At 27.0% G+C, this 19,898-nt stretch overlaps 1 protein-coding gene across 2 annotated transcripts in view; it reads left to right on the top strand.

Annotated features, from left to right (window-relative positions):
* LOC112594781 (RING finger protein 17-like) overlaps positions 1 to 19,898 on the top strand; it is a 56,686-nt gene that overhangs the window by 36,253 nt on the left and 535 nt on the right. Inside the window, exons 8-28 of one of the 2 annotated variants that reach the window (XM_025339765.1) lie at positions 155 to 370; positions 1,602 to 1,899; positions 2,901 to 3,281; positions 4,909 to 5,050; positions 5,475 to 5,766; positions 5,837 to 5,953; positions 6,028 to 6,136; positions 6,221 to 6,396; positions 7,756 to 8,082; positions 8,627 to 8,814; positions 9,826 to 9,985; positions 10,515 to 10,736; positions 10,803 to 10,942; positions 11,743 to 11,752; positions 12,689 to 12,869; positions 12,932 to 13,086; positions 15,009 to 15,152; positions 15,228 to 15,344; positions 16,494 to 17,091; positions 19,427 to 19,541; positions 19,649 to 19,805. In XM_025339765.1, coding sequence (XP_025195550.1) covers positions 155 to 370; positions 1,602 to 1,899; positions 2,901 to 3,281; positions 4,909 to 5,050; positions 5,475 to 5,766; positions 5,837 to 5,953; positions 6,028 to 6,136; positions 6,221 to 6,396; positions 7,756 to 8,082; positions 8,627 to 8,814; positions 9,826 to 9,985; positions 10,515 to 10,736; positions 10,803 to 10,942; positions 11,743 to 11,752; positions 12,689 to 12,869; positions 12,932 to 13,086; positions 15,009 to 15,152; positions 15,228 to 15,344; positions 16,494 to 17,091; positions 19,427 to 19,541; positions 19,649 to 19,805 — 4,245 coding nt within the window. Of the gene's footprint in view, positions 1 to 154; positions 371 to 1,601; positions 1,900 to 2,900; positions 3,282 to 4,908; positions 5,051 to 5,474; positions 5,767 to 5,836; positions 5,954 to 6,027; positions 6,137 to 6,220; positions 6,397 to 7,755; positions 8,083 to 8,626; positions 8,815 to 9,825; positions 9,986 to 10,514; positions 10,737 to 10,802; positions 10,943 to 11,742; positions 11,753 to 12,688; positions 12,870 to 12,931; positions 13,087 to 15,008; positions 15,153 to 15,227; positions 15,345 to 16,493; positions 17,092 to 19,426; positions 19,542 to 19,648; positions 19,856 to 19,898 lie in introns of both variants that reach the window. The other variant, XM_025339766.1, reaches the window with a different exon arrangement.

Here is a 19,898-nt window from a genome sequence, read left to right as displayed (position 1 = left end):
ATGTTCTACAGTGATCATTTGTTTTATCTACAATATTATTTTTAACTCATTCAATCGCCCGTGTTTATTTTTATATAATTATTACAATATTGTGAAGTTATAAAAATGTTTTACTAATGCGTATTAATTGTAATTATTGTTATTTTTGTTTTAGAAATTCAATGATAAAGTAAAAAAATACCGATGTCATAATTTGAAGAAAAATAAGAGCTTTGATCACATAAAACGACTTTTGTCAACGTACGTTTCGTCTGTAATTGGTGCTTTCCAATGTTTTGAACAACAGTTATTTAATGTGATGGATCAAGCCGAAGAGTCTTCCGCCAATTCTATGATCCAAATAGTCGACCAATTAAACAGTTTCATAGAAGTAAGAATAATATTTTATTATATAGTATCTTACAGTAGTTTCAATAAATGTTTAGCGCAATTCTGTGGCAATTCAAAAAAATATTTAGATAAAAATTATTTAATGACTATTAAAAACATAAAAATGCATTGTGGTCCTTGAATGAAATGATAGTAATAATAATCATATAATATTCTTCTAATATTTTAATATTACTTTTTACTTTTTCATTATACTATTTTAAGTAATTCAAAACCCTGTCTTTTGAATTTTGAGGAAAATGACGAATGTATAAGTTTACAATGATGTATTGTTTTGTCTGTCGTTAGTATTTTAAGCAGTAAAATCTTCAACTTTGAAAGTGATTTCTGGTAATAAGTTGGATTTAATTGATATTTTGATAAAAATTCCTTGTACTTTTAAATGTAATTGTAAAATAAAACTACTAGGAATAACCTGAAAATTTTACATAAAACCAATTTTCAACTAAGTTTATTATGTTTTTTTTTTTATTACTCAATAATGAATAATTGTAAAGACTTAAGTTTTTCATAAAATATTTATATTAACAATTTCTATACATCATATGTGTTAAAAAATATTTTGACTTGTTTTGTGCTATTTATAAATGACATTTATATTTATCGATTTTTGTTTTATATAAATGTTAAAAAAATATAATAGTGCTCACTCAAAAATCTTGAAATTTATAATAAGATTCTTTTGTACTTATAGCAATTAAAAAATATTGAAAATACAAAAACATCATATTTTTTTTTATTATTAATAACTAAGTCTTGAAAATTAAATATATGATTCTAAGTTTTACTTATAGTAACTTAAAAATTTTAAAATGCATTTATACATACATTGTATGTATAAATATATGGTTATATATGTTTAACCTACCAGGCTAATGTAGTATAATAATATTATTGATTACTAATATCAGTAAACATATACGTATTTAATAAAATATATTTAGAAATATAGCTTACTGATCAAGTCTCTTCTAAGAATCGTTTTTTGTATGCTATGATTTATATAATTGAGTTCAAATTTAACACTTCCATTCAATTTATTTGAGACTCTATAACTACTAAAGTACAACTAAGTGGATTTCTCGGTTTTTTTAAATTTTAATATGCGTCCAAGTTTTGAATTCCACGCGCTTATTATGTTATAACTACCTATACTTATTTGTAGATTTTTTTTATTATTTGTGGTTGTTCAACTGGAATAATGTTTCTAGAAACTGCAAACCAAATTGAATATTGTGGATGTGCTGTTGAAGAACAATCAGTATTCGTCTAATGCGATTATGGATTACATTTCCGACATTAAATGCATGCTGGATACGACTTATTACTTAGCTAAGAAGAGTATAACCAAACCATCAATCAAGTTTAATTTTAATATTTTCAACACCATCCAACAGTCTGTGAACTTCAATATCGATTTATCCGACCGTTACGTACTGGGATGTTCGCCTCACTTTTTGCCCGAATACACCCTAACCGCGATGATTGGATTAAACTCAGATGACAACTGTAAGATATTTGATGTTATTACTTTGTAAATAATTATATGTTAAGACTTAGTCTAATTTTAGAAACACTCTTTCATTACAAATGTTTTAAAAACAGCTGTACCTTTAAAAAAAAAAGTCATTTGTACCTACCTACCTTAAATTTTGATTTTTCAAAAGCGTACGACTGCGCGTAAAATGAAACTGAATGTCAAATTCTTTGCTATAGTTATTTTGAATGTTATGTACGTCAGTTATTTAGATTTAATTTTTGATTACCTGCTTAGATTAGATCAATCATGACGTAATTAATCGTGTTTGTACACTGTTCTATGCTGCACTTTTATTTTACATACTCATCAGCTCACTATCCAATACTTGTGCTTATTACACTCTACTAACAAATCTCACCCTTTTTCTGAAATAATAATGTAATTTTATTTTCCATCTTAAAAAATAAATTTAAAATGTAAACAATTAGGTTTGATCACTGACTAACATTAGGTTTAACCATTAAGTACTATTTTCGTATATTCGTGTATCTAGGTATATGGGAATTTACAAAATAAAAATATAACTATTAATATTTTAGACATTCTTAGTCATAAGAAGATTATTTTGTTATCTATATCGATGGTATTGGTAATAAAAAGTAATTATCGTGGGGTCGTCACACCCTGTGTGAATATTTACTGTATATAGATATTTGATAACGTTATAGGGAAATAAAATTTATGCGTAGCACACGAAATCGTGGAGAGGTATACCGCCGACATAAACCGCACGCAATCATATGACAACGTGACAACGATAAAACTACAAAATACTTTTAATTGAGATTTTCAAATGTATTTAAATTGTTGTTAAAATTTTCAATATTTATTCCTTTGAAGCGTCAAACTTCCTCTTAAAACTGTAAATATTAATTATTTTAATATGATATGGGGTAATCAATAAATGATGTAACTAGGTAGTAAGTAGATTTATATTTTACTGATTCGTTCCGTTTGTGATGTGTTTAAGCGTTGGCCGAAAGACCGCCGTCATCCGTTTCTAGTATGTTGTCCTGCTACAGCAATTATTCGGCTTTTTCCGGAAACACCACCTCCGCTTCCGGTGACGCCGCCGCTTCTTCTAATGACGCCACCACCAATTCTGATAATGCCTTTGCTGCCAGTGATTCCATCTCAACTTCCATCGTTGACAGTCCACCGCAATCGCAGGTCATCAAGGAGATCGTGAGATCCAAAATTGAACCCGTGATCGTGTCACACATTAACAGCCCGTCTGACTTCTACTTACAACTTGTTGCTAACAAGGCGGTGTTATATATGGTTGACGACAATGTAAACAAACACGTCAAGTCAGAAGACGGCGCTGTACCGGTAGATCACGTGGAAATGGGTAAGTTAGCTTGCGAACGTCTTATCATCGAATAAGAGAAAGCGTATCAACAATTCTTATTGTCAAATAGTTTTTTTAAGGCGAGATACAAATTTATACATGCCGCGGATGTTTAGAAGTAGTATTTTGGTTGTTGTTTGCAGAATATAGAGGACCCTACCTTTAACAGGCTACAAACAAGCAGAAAACAATGACAGTGTCCTAAAAAAAATTATTTTAAATAAATAATTCCAACCCACTCGTCTCAAACCAGTATTCTTTTTCACTTCTAAATGACCCTCCTCGTCGTCTAAAAAGACGTTGGTGTCATGATTTCCTAATCTAGGCACTTTACCTAAAATATAATTAAAAAAAGGGTCCTATCACTGGATGGATTTCCTTATCACGTTTTATTGATGTTCTTGTTTATGTTTTGAAAATTTGCTTATTGTACTATTTTGCACAGATTGTAAATGTTATATATTTTCTAAATAAAAAATAAAAAAATAAAATATTTTTATTATAAATTATTCACATAATTGTTTGTGGACATAAAGAAAAATTATTATTATTTAACCAACCATTTACATCGTTTATATAACGCAAACCGTCATTCAAAGTTATTCAGAACCAGGCTCTACTGTAATATTATAAAAAGCATTCATTTTAACATATTAATAATTTTTTGGAATAACACAACATTTTTTTTTTTTTTTTGGAAATCTCGTGACATTATTTAAATTTATAACATTTAGACTACGCCCATTGCCTATTATTTTTTTATTTCAATCAGAATTTTCATTAAGTTACCTCTAGTAACTGATTAATTTAATTACTATTACATTAATTAATCTATATATTAAAAATATATAGAATTTTGTGTTTTTGCGTACAGTGGAGGAAATATTAAGTTATTTACACAAAGCCTTATCATTAGTATTAGCTCAAATAAACTTAGTGATTTTTTAAGATATGCACGACTTTTATAACTCATTGTTCTTTTTGCCTTCAAAATTTTTTCCTAATATTCAAATAAATTACTGCAGTAATTGCTGTCCAATTTGTAAAATATTTTTTACACTGTTTAGTTAATTTCTCTGAGACATTTATTAAAATTTAATTAGAAAAATTCCATAAAAACAAATATAATTGTATTATTTTACCGTGTCATTAAACAACTGTGAATTAATTAAATCTATTAGACAAAGTTCAAAATAAACCATTGTCTTTAATTATTTGTATTACTTTGACTACCCCAAATAGTTGGTTCATAATTTCATGTTCATAAAAATGTTATGACAAATTATGTTGGAAACAGATTTTTATAGTTTTATTGTTTTAAAAGTATAGAACTTAAAATAAAGAATTTTTTAACTATTTTTGATTTTGTTGAGAAAATATTTGAATGTTAAATGATTAAGTGAGTTAAACAACTAATTTTTTATTTTAAATAATCCTTTAAGTTTACTATTTTAACTTAAACACCTACAGACCAAATAAATATAAAACTGTATTAAAGTTATTTTCCTAATATTCAAAAATTCTCACTGCAATCAAAAAAATATTCATCACCATAGGGACTTTTAATTAATGATATATGACATAGACAACTATGTTTTATTAACTATGCATTGTATGTGATTTACAGACAACACTGTGTATGCTGTACAAACATCAACTAATGAATGGCACCGAGGTGTTGTTCTCCATTCCTACAATGAAGATGGTAAAGATTTATTTAGAGTTCACTTTATTGACTATGGTTTCATGGAGATATTAACAGCTGACAGGTAGCCACTTTTTATTACAACTTATTGGTTGGTTTAATTGTCATAGTTGTATTAATCTATTGAAAGAACTAAAATTATTCACAAGGAAACTTAAACAAAAAAATGCAAAAATACTTTTCTTTTATAATATATAACAATATAATTTATATTATTTGAACATGAATATGACTAACTGGACAAATTACTGGATCAAAACTAAAGATGAAATAATTTCTCACCCTTTTTTTTACAACAATTTTATTGTTTTTTATTTCATCTATACAGCACTTTCATGTATGTGACCCATTCTTAAATCATTGAAATTAAAAATACAAAGTAATAACATACAGTAATATTATGATAAAAAAAATCTGCCAGTATCTTTTTTTATTTTTATATAAATTAATTAAAATAATACAAGTTGCTTTTATTTTTTATTGTGCAGAATTAGAAGTGTGCCGTCAAGTGTTGTCTCAATACCATCATTAGCCTACAATTGTGCTTTCTACGATTTGAAGCCAAAATCAACAACTGGATGGTCAAACGAAGCATACATATTATTCAGTGATTTAATGTTAGTAAAGACAGGTTCATTTTTTGTGTACCCTTTGAATTTAAATGGCCAACGTATCGAAGTTGATGTAGTGTGGAAAGAAGAGAATTATCCACTGTCCATACGTGATGCTATGTTTTTTTTGGGATTTGGATCTTATGAGTATTATGTAAACAAAACATTAGTAAGTATTTAAAATTTTTAAAATTGTTCAATTGATTTTATTTGTTTTAAAATTATATTATATTTTTTAGCATGAACAACTTGTAAAAATGATAACATTACCTGATAGTTTAAAACTAGAAGAAAAAGAAAGATATCCTGTAGTTCTATGTCACGTCATTTCACCGACAGAGTTTTATTTGCGAACAGTAATTATACATACATACATACATATATTAAACAAAGGTTTTATGTATTTAAATTTATTTTTATTAAATTATAGACTGATGATACTGCCCAATTAGAAGAAGTCATGGATGCACTGAAAACAATATACACACCTACTGCAAAAAATACACATAAGAGCTATTTATTATATACGCCACAAATTGGTGCTTAAATATTTAAATATTATCTTGATTAATATTAAACTTAGGATATTATTACTATAAATGTAATATTTGTTTTCTTCTTAGGTATGGCTGTTGCAGCTAGATATTCTCTTGACGGTGTTTGGTATCGCGCAAAAATAACAAGTTTGCCTGAATCGCGCTTGGTTACTGTTTTTTATATAGATTTTGGCAATTCAGAAACATTGCCATGGAATGAGTTAAGAGTACTCGATAAAGAACTCATTAAAACACCACCACTTGTACGTTTAATTTTACAATGGAACAATTAAAAATTGTTTTTAAAAGTATTTTAAAAATTTTTCTTACTAAATTTGAATTTTAACTTGATAAATAATAACTGATAACCAATATTATTATTATTGTTTTTTAATTGTAGATTCTACTAACTCAACTTATTATACTTCAGTAATTATTTATATATATATTTATAAATTTAAATTACCTACTTAATTTTTATTGTTCTCCATGGCCAAAACAAACCTTATTCTTAAGTAGTTTCAATAAATTTCTATGTTTTCCAATACCTAATTCACATTTGCAATATGACACAGAAGTTTATAAGCTCAAGAGTATATTAATATACAGTCAGATCTAGATAATTTGAAACCTTTGGTAATTCAAAGTAAATGCTCGGTCCCTTGAAAATAACATGGTAATTTGAATAAAAACAATACATTTAAGTACATTTAGTAATTCAAAATTAAATTTTGGGAAAATTGGCCGCTAACACATGACAATTTAAAGTATTATCAATCCTTGAAAATTTAAATTATATTCACTAAATGTATTTTATCTGTCTTCTTTTAATCTTTTTGTTAATAATTTACTATACAATCGTGTAGAGATTTACCTTATTATTTTCGATAACTATAGAATTATTATCATAAGAACTTTATCGTTTTATTTCTTAATCATCTCTAATCGTAACTTAACTTGTCTATAGCCTTCCTCTTGTGAATTTAAAAGAAGCCGGTTCATCCTTAGAAAAATTAAAGGAACTTTTTACTCCAGTCAGAAGTTACTGTTGAGGCTTTTGATGCTTTATCTACCATAAAAAATTATTGAAAAAATAAAATTACATTCGATTACAGTTTTCTTCAAAAAAAAATAATTTTTTATAATAATAATTTAATTTACATTGTATGTAAATTATATATTATACAGTTTAAATTACAATTTAAAAACAAAAAATATCTCTAATATGTACCACCTAATTTGCTGAAATAATTAATAATTATGTATAATAATAAAAAAAAAAAAAATTTCTTGGTAATTCAAATTTTTTTTTTTGCTCTCTTGTTATTTTTAATTACTCAACAATTTGAACTCTTAGTAATTCAAAGTTTTTCAACAGTCTTGCCAACTTCAAATTATCGAGAGTCGACTGTAATATAGAATAACATAAATTAGTTATTTTGAACCTTAAGCTCCAGCTAATTACCAACTCTAATAAATAAAAATAATATTTTTTTTTATAGTTTTTTACCTTTAGAATTTATCTTATTTTAATGTTTAAATTGTTTGAGAGTTTTTTTTTTTATTATTTGCTTTCAAACATATGTGTTTAAAATTTTATTTTGATACTTTATTATTTATAGGCAATAAAAGCTTCATTGGCAGATGTTTATCCTGCTGTAGATGGTATAGAAAGCACCAAATGGAGTGACAATGCTTATGCTGCATTTTTAAAATTTTCAAAGATTGATTATGCTGAGGATAACTTGATAGCTTTCATACATGAAGTTGATGGCGACACCCACAAAATTGTTTTATATAATCATACATCAAGAACTGAGTTTTGCTTGAACAGTCAACTTGTATCTCAAGGTTACGCTACTACAGTGGATCCTGGATTATGTGTATTTAAGAAAAAAAATATAAGAAAACAAATGAAGCTACCAGTGTTACATGTAAACTGTAGAAATGTAAGTAGAACTTTACTTTAAAAATTATTAATAAATTATTGTCATAGTTCTAATTATACTTTTTATCATTAAAAAATTGGACTACTTCCTGATCTCAAGTTCCATATCAAAATTAATCTGCTTGGGTCTTGACATCAAGTCAACCTTTGTATACTATTGTACAGATCACAAAAACGTGTGGCAACTACAGCCCGTGTGGCTATTTTATTTTGTGTTGATGGCAGGTAAACTTTTTCACGCCAGATTTGAAATTTGCTGTAAAAAATTCATAATATTCTACTGAGCCTACGGGGCAATACACCTAAAAATGTTTAGGCCCACTGTTTTTTGGAAAAATTGACGCTATGATCTGCACATTTTCATGATCTATACTATAGTTTATATTATGCATGCAGCATATGGTTTCGAAGTAGGTTCTTAATTAGTCATTAAAATATTTATCTGTGTGGAAAAGATTTTACTGCTATACGAATTGTCCAAGCTTATTTTATGTGCATAAAATTGTCCTGTTTCCTTGTGCAAAATTAAATCTATTTGATTACAGAAAGAAGTAATATTACCAAATGATGACCCTTTATCATTCATTAAGCAGCGGTCAGTTACTGAAAATGAAAATCATGATTGGAAAAATAAAGATAATAAAAAGAAATTTCCTGGTGTCCCAATGACAATCATTAAAGTTGTCAGTCCTGATGAAATAATATTAAAAAAAATGAATTACAATACTGAGAAGTAAGTGCATTACAGTATGTTGAAAAATACTATACATTTAATTTTAAATTAATTTGTATCATTATTACAGCTGATATTTAAATATACAATGGTTTAAAAATTTTGTCCTCTGTTTAATTTTATATTTAATATGTTTAAAGCCAACGGTATTTTGCCTTTTCTGCCATGCCAATATTATTAAAAACTCTAAACATTTTATAAATATCAGTTGTCATCAGTTAAACATAGCTGATAGTTATGATTTTATGAAGAAGTGTATTTTTCACCTGCATAGAATAACATGATAAGAGAATAACATACCCGTTTGTGTTGTATTCATCTTTCAAACGTACAAACATAGTAAATAAAAATGAATTTAATGTTTTTACTATTGTTGGCTAAATATTAGAGTGAATTCTGATCAAACTTGTAAATGTTATTTGTGTTCCCTCATTCATTTTTACCATATTTTCATTTTTAAACAAGTTTTGAGCATGTACAATGTACATATAATAGAAATGTATAATAATAATGTTCATAACATCATTAAAAGTTGAAATATTACATACAAACCATCGAGAATTCACAAATAAAATTTTTACTTTTAAGCTTAATATTAAATCAATTCATTCAAATATTGAATTCAACAACACAAATTTTTGTTTTACTGAACTTTAATTTTTTATTTTGTTTTACATTTTAGACAAAAATAATATATTCAAATATCTCCTCTTAAAAAAAAAATTTTCAAAAATTATTTAACCTAATCTAATCAAACCATAGGCGTAAATTGGTAAGAGTGCTTGGTTCTCCTCTCTACACTACTGTAATGGGCCTCCATATCATGAACCTGTTCTATGTTTATAATTTTAGCCCTTCTCCTCTTTTAACAAGCTAATTTTATATCTATGAACCAAACATATTATCATACACATAATCATTGGTAGTGGTATAACAAAGTTATATATGCATTCATATTGAATTTGTGCTAAATTAAATTGCTTTTTAAATACATTGTTTATCTGATTTCAGACTAACTGGAAATATGAACAAAGTCTATGCTAATAAAAAAAAGAAGACACAAAAATTAGTTTGGAAAATAAATGATTTATGTGCAATATTTATTAATAAATATGGAAATTGGTATAGAGGAAAAATTTTAAATATAGATTTAATAAAACAATTAGTTACAGTAAGTTTAAAATTATTATTAAATGTTGTTTAAAAGATAATAATCTTATGAAAAACTACCAAATAAAAAAACAAATGTAAATAACATTATTTACAAATAATTCATGTAAATTCTAAATGTCATAAATTACATTTACTTATTGTTCAATCTGTGTAATAGATTATAAAATTCAAATTTTATGATGAATATATTATGTTAATTTATGAAAAAAAAACTTAAACTACTACTTATTAGTGGCTTAGCATAAACATTTATATCTTGTTTAAGAAAAGTATACACAAATTGAACGTTGACAAGTTGTTTTATACTATGTGAAGACTTTCAATCAACCTATCCCTAATGACTTCTATTTATTTATAAAAAAAATTGTTAAGGAATATTTTGTTAGCCGTTTAGTAATTTATTCTCAACAATAACTATTTATTATTTATTACTAATTTTAAAACTAAAATGTTTTGAAACAATTAAAATTGCATAGAAATTATATATTAAATTATGTAATTATTTTATTTATTTATTCTTTTCCCAGGTTTATTTATATGACTTAAATGAAACAATTGACAAAATATCTATTAAATCTTTACATATACTTGAAGAAAATTGTGCTAAAGAGAAGTGTGGAATTCTGCACTGTGGTTTGTACAATTTAGTTCCTTTGGGTGCTTCAAATGGAATATGGCCTAAATTTACTTGTGATCGTTTGATTGAAAAATTAAAAAAATATCCTCTAGTATATTTTTCAAGAATGAATGTAAATCCTCAAATTAATGTTAACTATTAATTATATATTAATGTTATTATTATGTTTTATTTATAGGCAAAAGAACAGGATATTGCCTTAGGAGATATATGGGTCAGAGAAATAAAAATGCCACGAGCTTTGGAACCATTACATGAACGTTGGATTAGCATGAGCAGATTTATGATAGAACAAGGTTTTGCTTTAAATAATAAACAGTAAGTTAATCACACATTAATAATTTAACATTAAACAATAATTATTATTAAAAATTTAAAAAAAAAATGTTATGATTCAAATAATGTAGTAGCTGTATAAAACTAACAATTTTTAAAATATATGATTCACAAATTCAAATTCAAAGATGTTTTCAATTTCTTATTTAAAATTGAGTCTTTCCCGTGTAGTGTAATAATTTCAGTACCCTTACATTTTTTTAAATCTTATTTTAATCAAATATACTAGAAAGTGAAGTATTTTAGTAGTAGGAAATGTTAGCAGCATAAGTTACAAGCAAGGGTTGCAATTTGTCTAAACAGAAATTACTTTCTCATATAAACCATACATACTACTTTTTCTCATGCTCCTATCTTTTATAATACATGAGATTTTATTATTTTTAATTCAGATTCTAGATTCACCAAATTGATTCATATAAAACAGCATGAAAGTAACCTACCTACCTGCTAATATTTGATATAATAGATTAAATTTATAATATATATACATTCATGTAAATGAATCTTACTTGAACTTCTACACTTTTCTGTGATTACTACTTTCCCTATTACTAGTAAAAAAGAAACATTTTTGGCCTCCAGATAGAAATAAATCGTTATTGAATACTTTAACTGACATTAAAATTTAAACTTTATAAAAAATTATTATCTTGCAGTTAATTTTAAAAATAGTATTACAATGACCTAGACATTATTTGCTATTTAAAAATAATTATTTCCAATTTTTTTTTAAGAATACTATATTATTTTAATAATATTTTCTTTTCTTTACTTTTCAGAGATAAAAAGGTAAGTAAACTTAAAGCAAAAATATGTGTTGAGAAAATCAAATACTGATTTTAACATCTTAAAGAAAAAATATTCATTTAATATATTATAATTAAACAATGTATCAATTCAGGTAATGAAGTTTGTGTTAACAATAATAAAAAAAATACAATTCATATTAAATAAACATTAAAGTTAAACATTTTTTTTTAACAATAATACTATTAAGTTTGTTATCTGTTACTCATTAAAAGTGTTCATATTTGTATCAAAAAAGAACCACCTTATATTTTATATTATACCATGTAAATTTATGATATAAAAAAAAAAATTTATAATTTAATTTATAAAATTGCGTATTTTATTCAATTTAAATTCCTTATCTGTATTAAAAAACAAAAATTAAAAGGTATTTTTAATTAAGGTGTTTAATAAAACCATTAAAATAATGTACACAATATATTCATTGTTGACACTATCTTTTAAACTTTCAACATTTTATGTTATGTTTCCATTATATTTTTGAGTAAATTTATTAATAATAACATTATTGTTGGTCATTTTTAATTTGTTGTTAATTAAACAGCTATTAATAATAGAAGATATGATATTTCAATTTAAATTATTTGATTGGTCACATTTAATTTAAAATATTGAAAAAAAACTAACCTGAAATTCAAGATAACGTTATTTTTTAATTTTAATTCATAAGAAATAAATTTACTCTAATATTACAAACAACAACACTCAATTAAAAATCAATATTCCTAACAATCATTTTATTACAATATTACAATTTTAGTATACAACTTTACAAATGTTTTTATTTTACTTTTCTATACCTACTTCTATTCAATTCACACCTGTATTAGTATTTTTTTTTTTTAAAGTATTTATTTACCTCTTATTTACCCTATACTTTTGTGGAGAGCTTGCCATCAAAATGTTTTCCAACAGGATGGTGGATATTCAGACTCTCAATCAGAATCCGAATTCAATTACTCTATTGAAACTATAGAAAATGATAAATTTGTTAACTGTTGGCTACCTCCTGCCTGTTTGGACAAATCTGAATTTAATGCTGTTGTAACCAATGTTGATATGGAATGCCACATCTATTTACAAAATATGGATAATGGTATGAACAAAATATAGTTAAAATAAATATTAATTTTAATTTTGTTAATATTATTGCTCCAGAAACCCCTCAATTATTACAGCTTGTTTCAAATGAATTGAATGAAATGTTTTCTAATAGCCAACCAGAACCATTCAATATGCAATGGAGTGAAGGACAATCGGTTATAGTTCAATACCATCTAGACAATATGTGGTACCGAGGAACGATTTTAAAAGTTTGTATTATTTTTTTTATTAGTTTATTTTTTTTTTTTTTTTTTTTAATTATATTTTTATTATTAATTTTGATTTGGTTTTGAAGAAAAATTTTGAAATCTGAAAGTAATATTTTAGAACTGTATATACCATTAAATTCGTTCATATTCATCTTTTGTTGATCAACCTTAAAAAGCTACTGTTTTAAAATTATAAAATGGTAAATTATTAAATGAAATAATTATAATTCCATGTACCGTTTTTAAGTTTATATTTGTTTTAATTTATAAAATATGAAAATAACTTAATAATTTATTTTTACAAATTTTGGAAGCTGTATACGTCATATTATGTATATAATTTCGGTAAATCTGTTTCTAATTTTTAGTCTTGACTGTTTTTAGATTCAGTGAAGAAGGGAATATAATTGTACAGAAAAATATTGGGTGGAGAATCTTGAGTACAAAAATTAAACGTTTATACTTTAATTTTAATTTTGCATTGGTAATTTAATTGTCTATGCCTATAAATTAACTTAACACAACCATGTTAAACAAAAATATTTGTTATAAACACTATGATATGGAAATTTAAACTCTTAACTCCTCTTATTTACATGTCTGGTTACGGATATATAATATTATTTAAATAATTACTAATTTGTAAATATTGTAAGAAGTTAAACTAGTTTAAGTGAATAACTAACTATATTTCCAATCAAATTAGAGTGTATAAGATATTGACTTTGAAATAAAGTTAATACCTGCATTATTTTCAGACAATGATATACTAAGTTGTGATGATAAATTCAACTAACTTAAGAAAATTATTGAAGTTTAAACGTAATCTTTTATACTGAAATAATTGATATTAATCAATAATCTTGCTTTTAAATATTTTACATATCACAATTCAACCGTGTTGCAAAAAACTCAAACGGTATTTGATACAATATTTCTATTACGTACGCTCACATTATCGTAGTACATAACATTAAGTTATCTACTTAAATAGTTGATCAATTTTTCTGTGCACTGTGTAGTATCATTTTAAATTTTTAACCCAATTCACCTATGACGGTCCAAAGTCCAACACGATGGTCAGTGGTGGTGATAATTAGTAAATGTAGCTACAAATAATCGCAGTGTGTGTTATCGTATTTATGTACCTATAAATATTAGTAATATTACGTTCTCCACTTGTTTACGTAGTAAATACTATATAGTCAGGAAAATGAAAAGTAACCACTGATGCGAACGTTCGCGGTGGTAATTTTCTTTAATGATTTCTCGAAATAATGAAAAAACTCGCGTATTTTGAATTATGAATGTAACTTATCTAACTTACTATGTAATACGAATAAATAACTTTGATTAAAATATAATTATCAGAAATCACAGAAAATACGAATTCACCAAAAAGTATTCCATGACAACTGTGTAAAAAAGTTTGATTTAAAAATATTTATTTGCCTTGTATTTGTATTCTGTATACATTAATGTTATATTAATAAAAATACGAATAACTAACAAAACTCTTCTGTTCATACTGAATTATTAGCTATCATTAATTGTAAATACTTTCAATATTAATTTATTTCAATACTTCACATCTACCAGATGTCCCGTGACAACTCTTTTTTTTTAAATAAAATTATCAACATTGTCTACCAGTAGTTGATATTAAGTTATGGTTGTAAATGTTTATAATAAATAAAAAATTTGATTTCTACAATATCGCTTATATTAACTATTAATGCCTTGTCATCAACATTATTATCTGAATAAACGGTAACGTAATTTATATTATATGATACGTGACAACTGTCTGCAAAGGCACCGAGTACAGTGACTAATATTATTATAATTATGTATGTTATCTACAATTAATATATACAAATTAACGACGGCGTTGTCAATTATTGTTAAAATTGATGTTTCAGAAAGATGAAAATGGAGAGTTCTCCGTACTGTTTAATGATTATGGCAATGTCGAAACATGTACGCACGAAAAACTTAGGTCCACCTTGTACATGACCGACGTCCCTCAACTGTGCGTCAAGGGATACTTCAGCACTATTTTACCGGTAAATGAACGATTTTTCATTTTTTGAAACCACTATGCAAGATAATCATTATATTAAATTATTTGATTGATTTAGATTACGAAAAGCGGAAAATGGCCATTACCGTCACTCGATTTTATACACTACTTGCTTGTCGGAAAAACGTGTAAAATAACTATTGACAAAAGTCTGACAACCGACGATATCTATGCAGTGAGTTGTGTTTTTACTACCTATACGTTTTGATTTGTTTTATATTAATTCAGGTAGTTAAGTAGATAAATTCAATAAAAATCTAGTAAAAATAATTTTCCCTTTTTTGGATTAAAAAGCGATGAAATAGAAAGTAGTAACTAGTAACTGTTATGGTACCCAAAATTATGTTCACATTGAATTTTGGTATGAATTTTACTAAATTTCAGGTGAATTTTACGTTATACTATGCTTAGGTTTACAAACAGTATGGTGTTTTGCACTTAAATAGTAACACAAAATATTTCAACCAAAATAATTTAGATTGAAATGGAAAATTTTGATTAAAATAAAGAATACTATACTAGGTTAGGTTAATTTTTCTGGCTTTATTCGAATATAGTACCTAAACCAAATTTAAATTATAACAATGAAGACAGAAAATTCACCTTGTTCAAGAAATTTCGTCAGGTCAAGTCAAACATCATTGTATTTTCGATTTTTTTTGGTTTAGTCCATTAAGAGTTTATGCCTACAGGCCAGGCGACAAACAATAAATCAAGTATTCTATAATTTAGTAATAGAAAAATTATAAGAAAAAGTACACAGTAAAAGGCCAGAAGTGTGGAAATCAAAGTTTTGGTTTTTACACTAGCGTATTTAGCATTTTCCATACGTGAATTTTCGGTGTTTAAAAATATACCACTGGTACCTCGCCTACTATATTCACTTGACTTAGCTCCCTGTGATTTTTTTTTTTATCAACTAAAAAATACCCTCAAAGGTCAGAGATTCAAAGATATTAACAAAACTATTCATAATGCAATAGAAAAGCAAAGAGTATAATTATGGAGGAATTTCACAGGTGTTTTAAAAAGTAGCAAGATCGTTGGAAGCATTGTATTAAAGCTAAAAGAAACTAAAAGTGATCCATTTAAATTTTAAATAGTTAGTACGCTTGAAATATAATTTTTAATTACATTTTCTGGGTATTTATGTAGTAGAATTTCTAGAACTCGATAAAACGTTACCAACGTGTAACGACTAACAAGGCAAAAATCTCGAAACTATAAAAAAAAATGTGAAACGCATTGCCCTTTAAAACAAATACATACCCATTCACCAATACGTATAGTTGTCGTAATAATAGTGTGCACTTTAAATGTTTAGATCAAGTTTATGAAAGAAATTCAAGACCATATTGACGTGTGTCAATATCTGGTGACAAACAAATTTGCATTCTTCGAGTATGTATCGTCGTCGATCATTGATTTGGTCCCGGACGATGAAAATAATTTTCACGCGACTGATGATAGTAACTACGATGATTATGGACAAACCAACGATGACAGTGAACAAACCAACGGCGACGGTGGACAGACCAACGGCGACGGTGGACAGACCAACGGCGACGGTGGACAGACCAACGACGACGATGGACAAACTTACGTTGAGTACGAATCAATCTTTGACAATGCAACAATGATGACGACGTATTCGGTAGACGATGAGCAAGGGAACAATGTTAGTACGCTGAACACATCAGCGGTGATGTTAGACGACGGCGAGGAATCCGATTACTTGAAGTTCTGTCTGGAAGTCAACGAAGTAATCGAGGGCACCATGTGCCGCATTAACGGACCAACTAGCTTCACGTTGATGATAACAAAGATCGGCGGTGCCGACTTTAGCGTCGCCAAGAACCAAATGTACAACATGATATATGATAAATGCGGCACTCTGCCACCACTCGACCACGTCGTACCAGGTATATGAAACTTAACGTATATAAGTCGGTAGGGCGTGATGTGCATTTCTGGATAGAATGATTTATGACCCTGGCCTCCACAAGGGGGGATAGTTTTACCGGGCGACTACTAGTCGCGTCCCGTGATAACATTTTCTTCTTAATCGTGGTTCGAGTTTTTTTTTTTTTGGTACTTACCAATTACGACCTGATTATATTATATTAACAATTAACTACACATTTTTTTTTTAATATCAAATAATACATCTCGAACTTCATTTTTCATCCCATCTTTATACAGACTACAGGAAATTCGGATTAGACTTTTCTTCGCAGATATCTTTGTGACGCAACTAGGTAGTATGCAGCCGTTTCACTTGGAGTACTGAAGTCCGATGAATATTACATTGTTAATTAAAAATGATAGTATAAAAATACATCTTAACCATTTAAGCACATAATAACCATAATTCATTAATATAATATTTATTTTTGATCAGTTTTCTATGCTGAGGGTCGTAAAAGACATTTTTTTTTTTATTTATTAGTTATAACTAATATTTAATCGGTTGAGGTTTGATAAAAATTGTATTAGATATCGATATAAATAACAGGTATTTATTATTAAAATTTTATTTTTATAGAACTAAATTATCCGTTGCTGCCGGATTACAGTAAAAAAATAAAATAGGAACGATTAATATATAGTTATAAATGTTAAATGTTATAATAAAATTACATTAATGTTTAAGAAAAACATAAAATGGAAATTAATTTAAGTTCTTTAGTTTTAATAACATTTATAAACATTGGCGCTCATTGATTCAATTTTAGGGGTAGGCAAAAAGTCTCAAAATATTAACTAAATATAAATGTTTAATCTGTGATTAACCTTGCATATATCTACCATAATCGTCAATACGACTATATAATATATATATGTGTTTGTTTGTGTGTGTGTGTATTTTTTTTTTATTTCAAATCCTTATTTAGTGATAAAGAAAAAAATAATTTGTATGCTCTTTAGGTACTTAATTAGATATTATCTAAAATGGTAATACTTATTATAAAATCATATTTTTTTTTTTTTTTTTTTTTAGGGGAGGACAAGTGCCTAGTCTTGCCCTCCCCCAGTGGGTCCCCATGTTTGTTAATACACGCTAATTACCTATGCATAACATATTCATAATATGGAAAAAACTACAAATATTTCCCGTAACATAATGAAATTGATAGTTACATGAAAATTTTAATATATTTGTGTATTATTATTATTATTATTATTATTATTATTTATTACAGAATTTCTTTATAAACTACATTTATTGTATCATTTTTGTTTTTCGGTATTATTTGTATTTTTAATTTTTCAAAAGATCTCACACGTTTTGGTTACGGTGTTATTAAAACGTATTTATTATGGGTTTTACCGACCACAATAGTGCAGCAGTACTACAAACTGCAGTGGGTGTAGGAGTAATGGGGGTTATCCTGGTGGCAGCCGGTGTCGTCAACGAATGTCGCTATGTAACAATACGGCAAACTTAATACTTCTAATAACTATTCAGATTATTAATTTTTTGGACTTTTCTCTTTTAATAGCTCATATGCACACCAAGTACTTATGTTAGAATAAGAAATCATGAAAATCAGTCTTGTAGAACTTCAGATATAACTGTCATAAGAAATCGCCTCACGTTTTAATAATATTTAAAGAATATAGATAACATGATAGATTTTCTTTATTTTACTTGGATTTTTATTTTTTTTATTTTTTTTTTTTTACAATAAACAATATAAATCGACCTATATTTTCAATTAAAAATAAATCTTCAAAACATTAAAATAAGTAATGAGTAATAATTTTGAAAACCCACCGGCTGCTTAACCGCCTGACCTAACCTTGCGACTGTGTCTATAGATTCTGCCACCAGTTATATTGACCGAACTATGATCCTGGATTTAGTATTTCTATTTTCTTTAAACGAATGATTTCATAAACTCGCTGGTTACAGAGTTTCACTAAAAATTACATTGGTTTTTAATCCTTCTATGACGATTAAACTTGTATTGAGAATTTATTTTTTGGTTACAGTACCCTTTGTACAACCGTAATTTGGATTGTCTATCGTTTCCATAATTCCATCGTATCGTTGTGTACCTCGGACGCGTTTTAATATCCCTCGATGTCTTAAATGTAAAAATTGAAGTAAAATAATAAAACAGCAAAATATATACAACACTAAATAGTTACCACCTACGCACGTCTCGTCAATAACTTCCATTGGTGGCTGCGTTAATGGTTGTATCATTTGTATCGATAACAATGATTATCGTGCGACTTTTTTTTTTCCAGGCCGTGCTGTCGTCGTTTTTCACAACGGGCTGTGGAAACGCGGTATCATTGAAAATGGTGGAAACTCGGTGTTGTTAGTCGACTTTGGCATATCCATCAAGTTGATAAAAAAAAAGTAAGCCCCGCGTTTGCAGTTAAATATTGTATTATTATACAACAAGTCTGTTTGATGAACAATATGCTATTTGTGTGATAACATTGGTTTACTTCCGTTTCCGACAGTCTAAGACCGTGTCCCGCAGAGCTTTTCCAATTCCCGATGTTCACGATCGACTGTCAGCTGGTAAATGTCAGACTGGGCGACGACGCCTACGCCAAAGACGTCGTTGATAAATTGTCGAAAACGTTGAGGGGCATCAATTTAAAGATCGTCGGAATCGTACGTCGTCGTTATTAATGATATTGTTTTTAAATTCCTAACCGTTGCCCGTGTGTATAATCCATCGTAAATTGTAATTAATAATGAAAGTCG

The sequence above is a fragment of the Melanaphis sacchari genome, unplaced genomic scaffold, assembly GCF_002803265.2.
Source record: "Melanaphis sacchari strain LSU unplaced genomic scaffold, SCAv2.0 Contig23_pilon_pilon, whole genome shotgun sequence".
Taxonomy (NCBI): Eukaryota; Metazoa; Arthropoda; class Insecta; order Hemiptera; family Aphididae; genus Melanaphis; species Melanaphis sacchari.
This window is presented reverse-complemented; position numbering and strand designations above follow the sequence as displayed.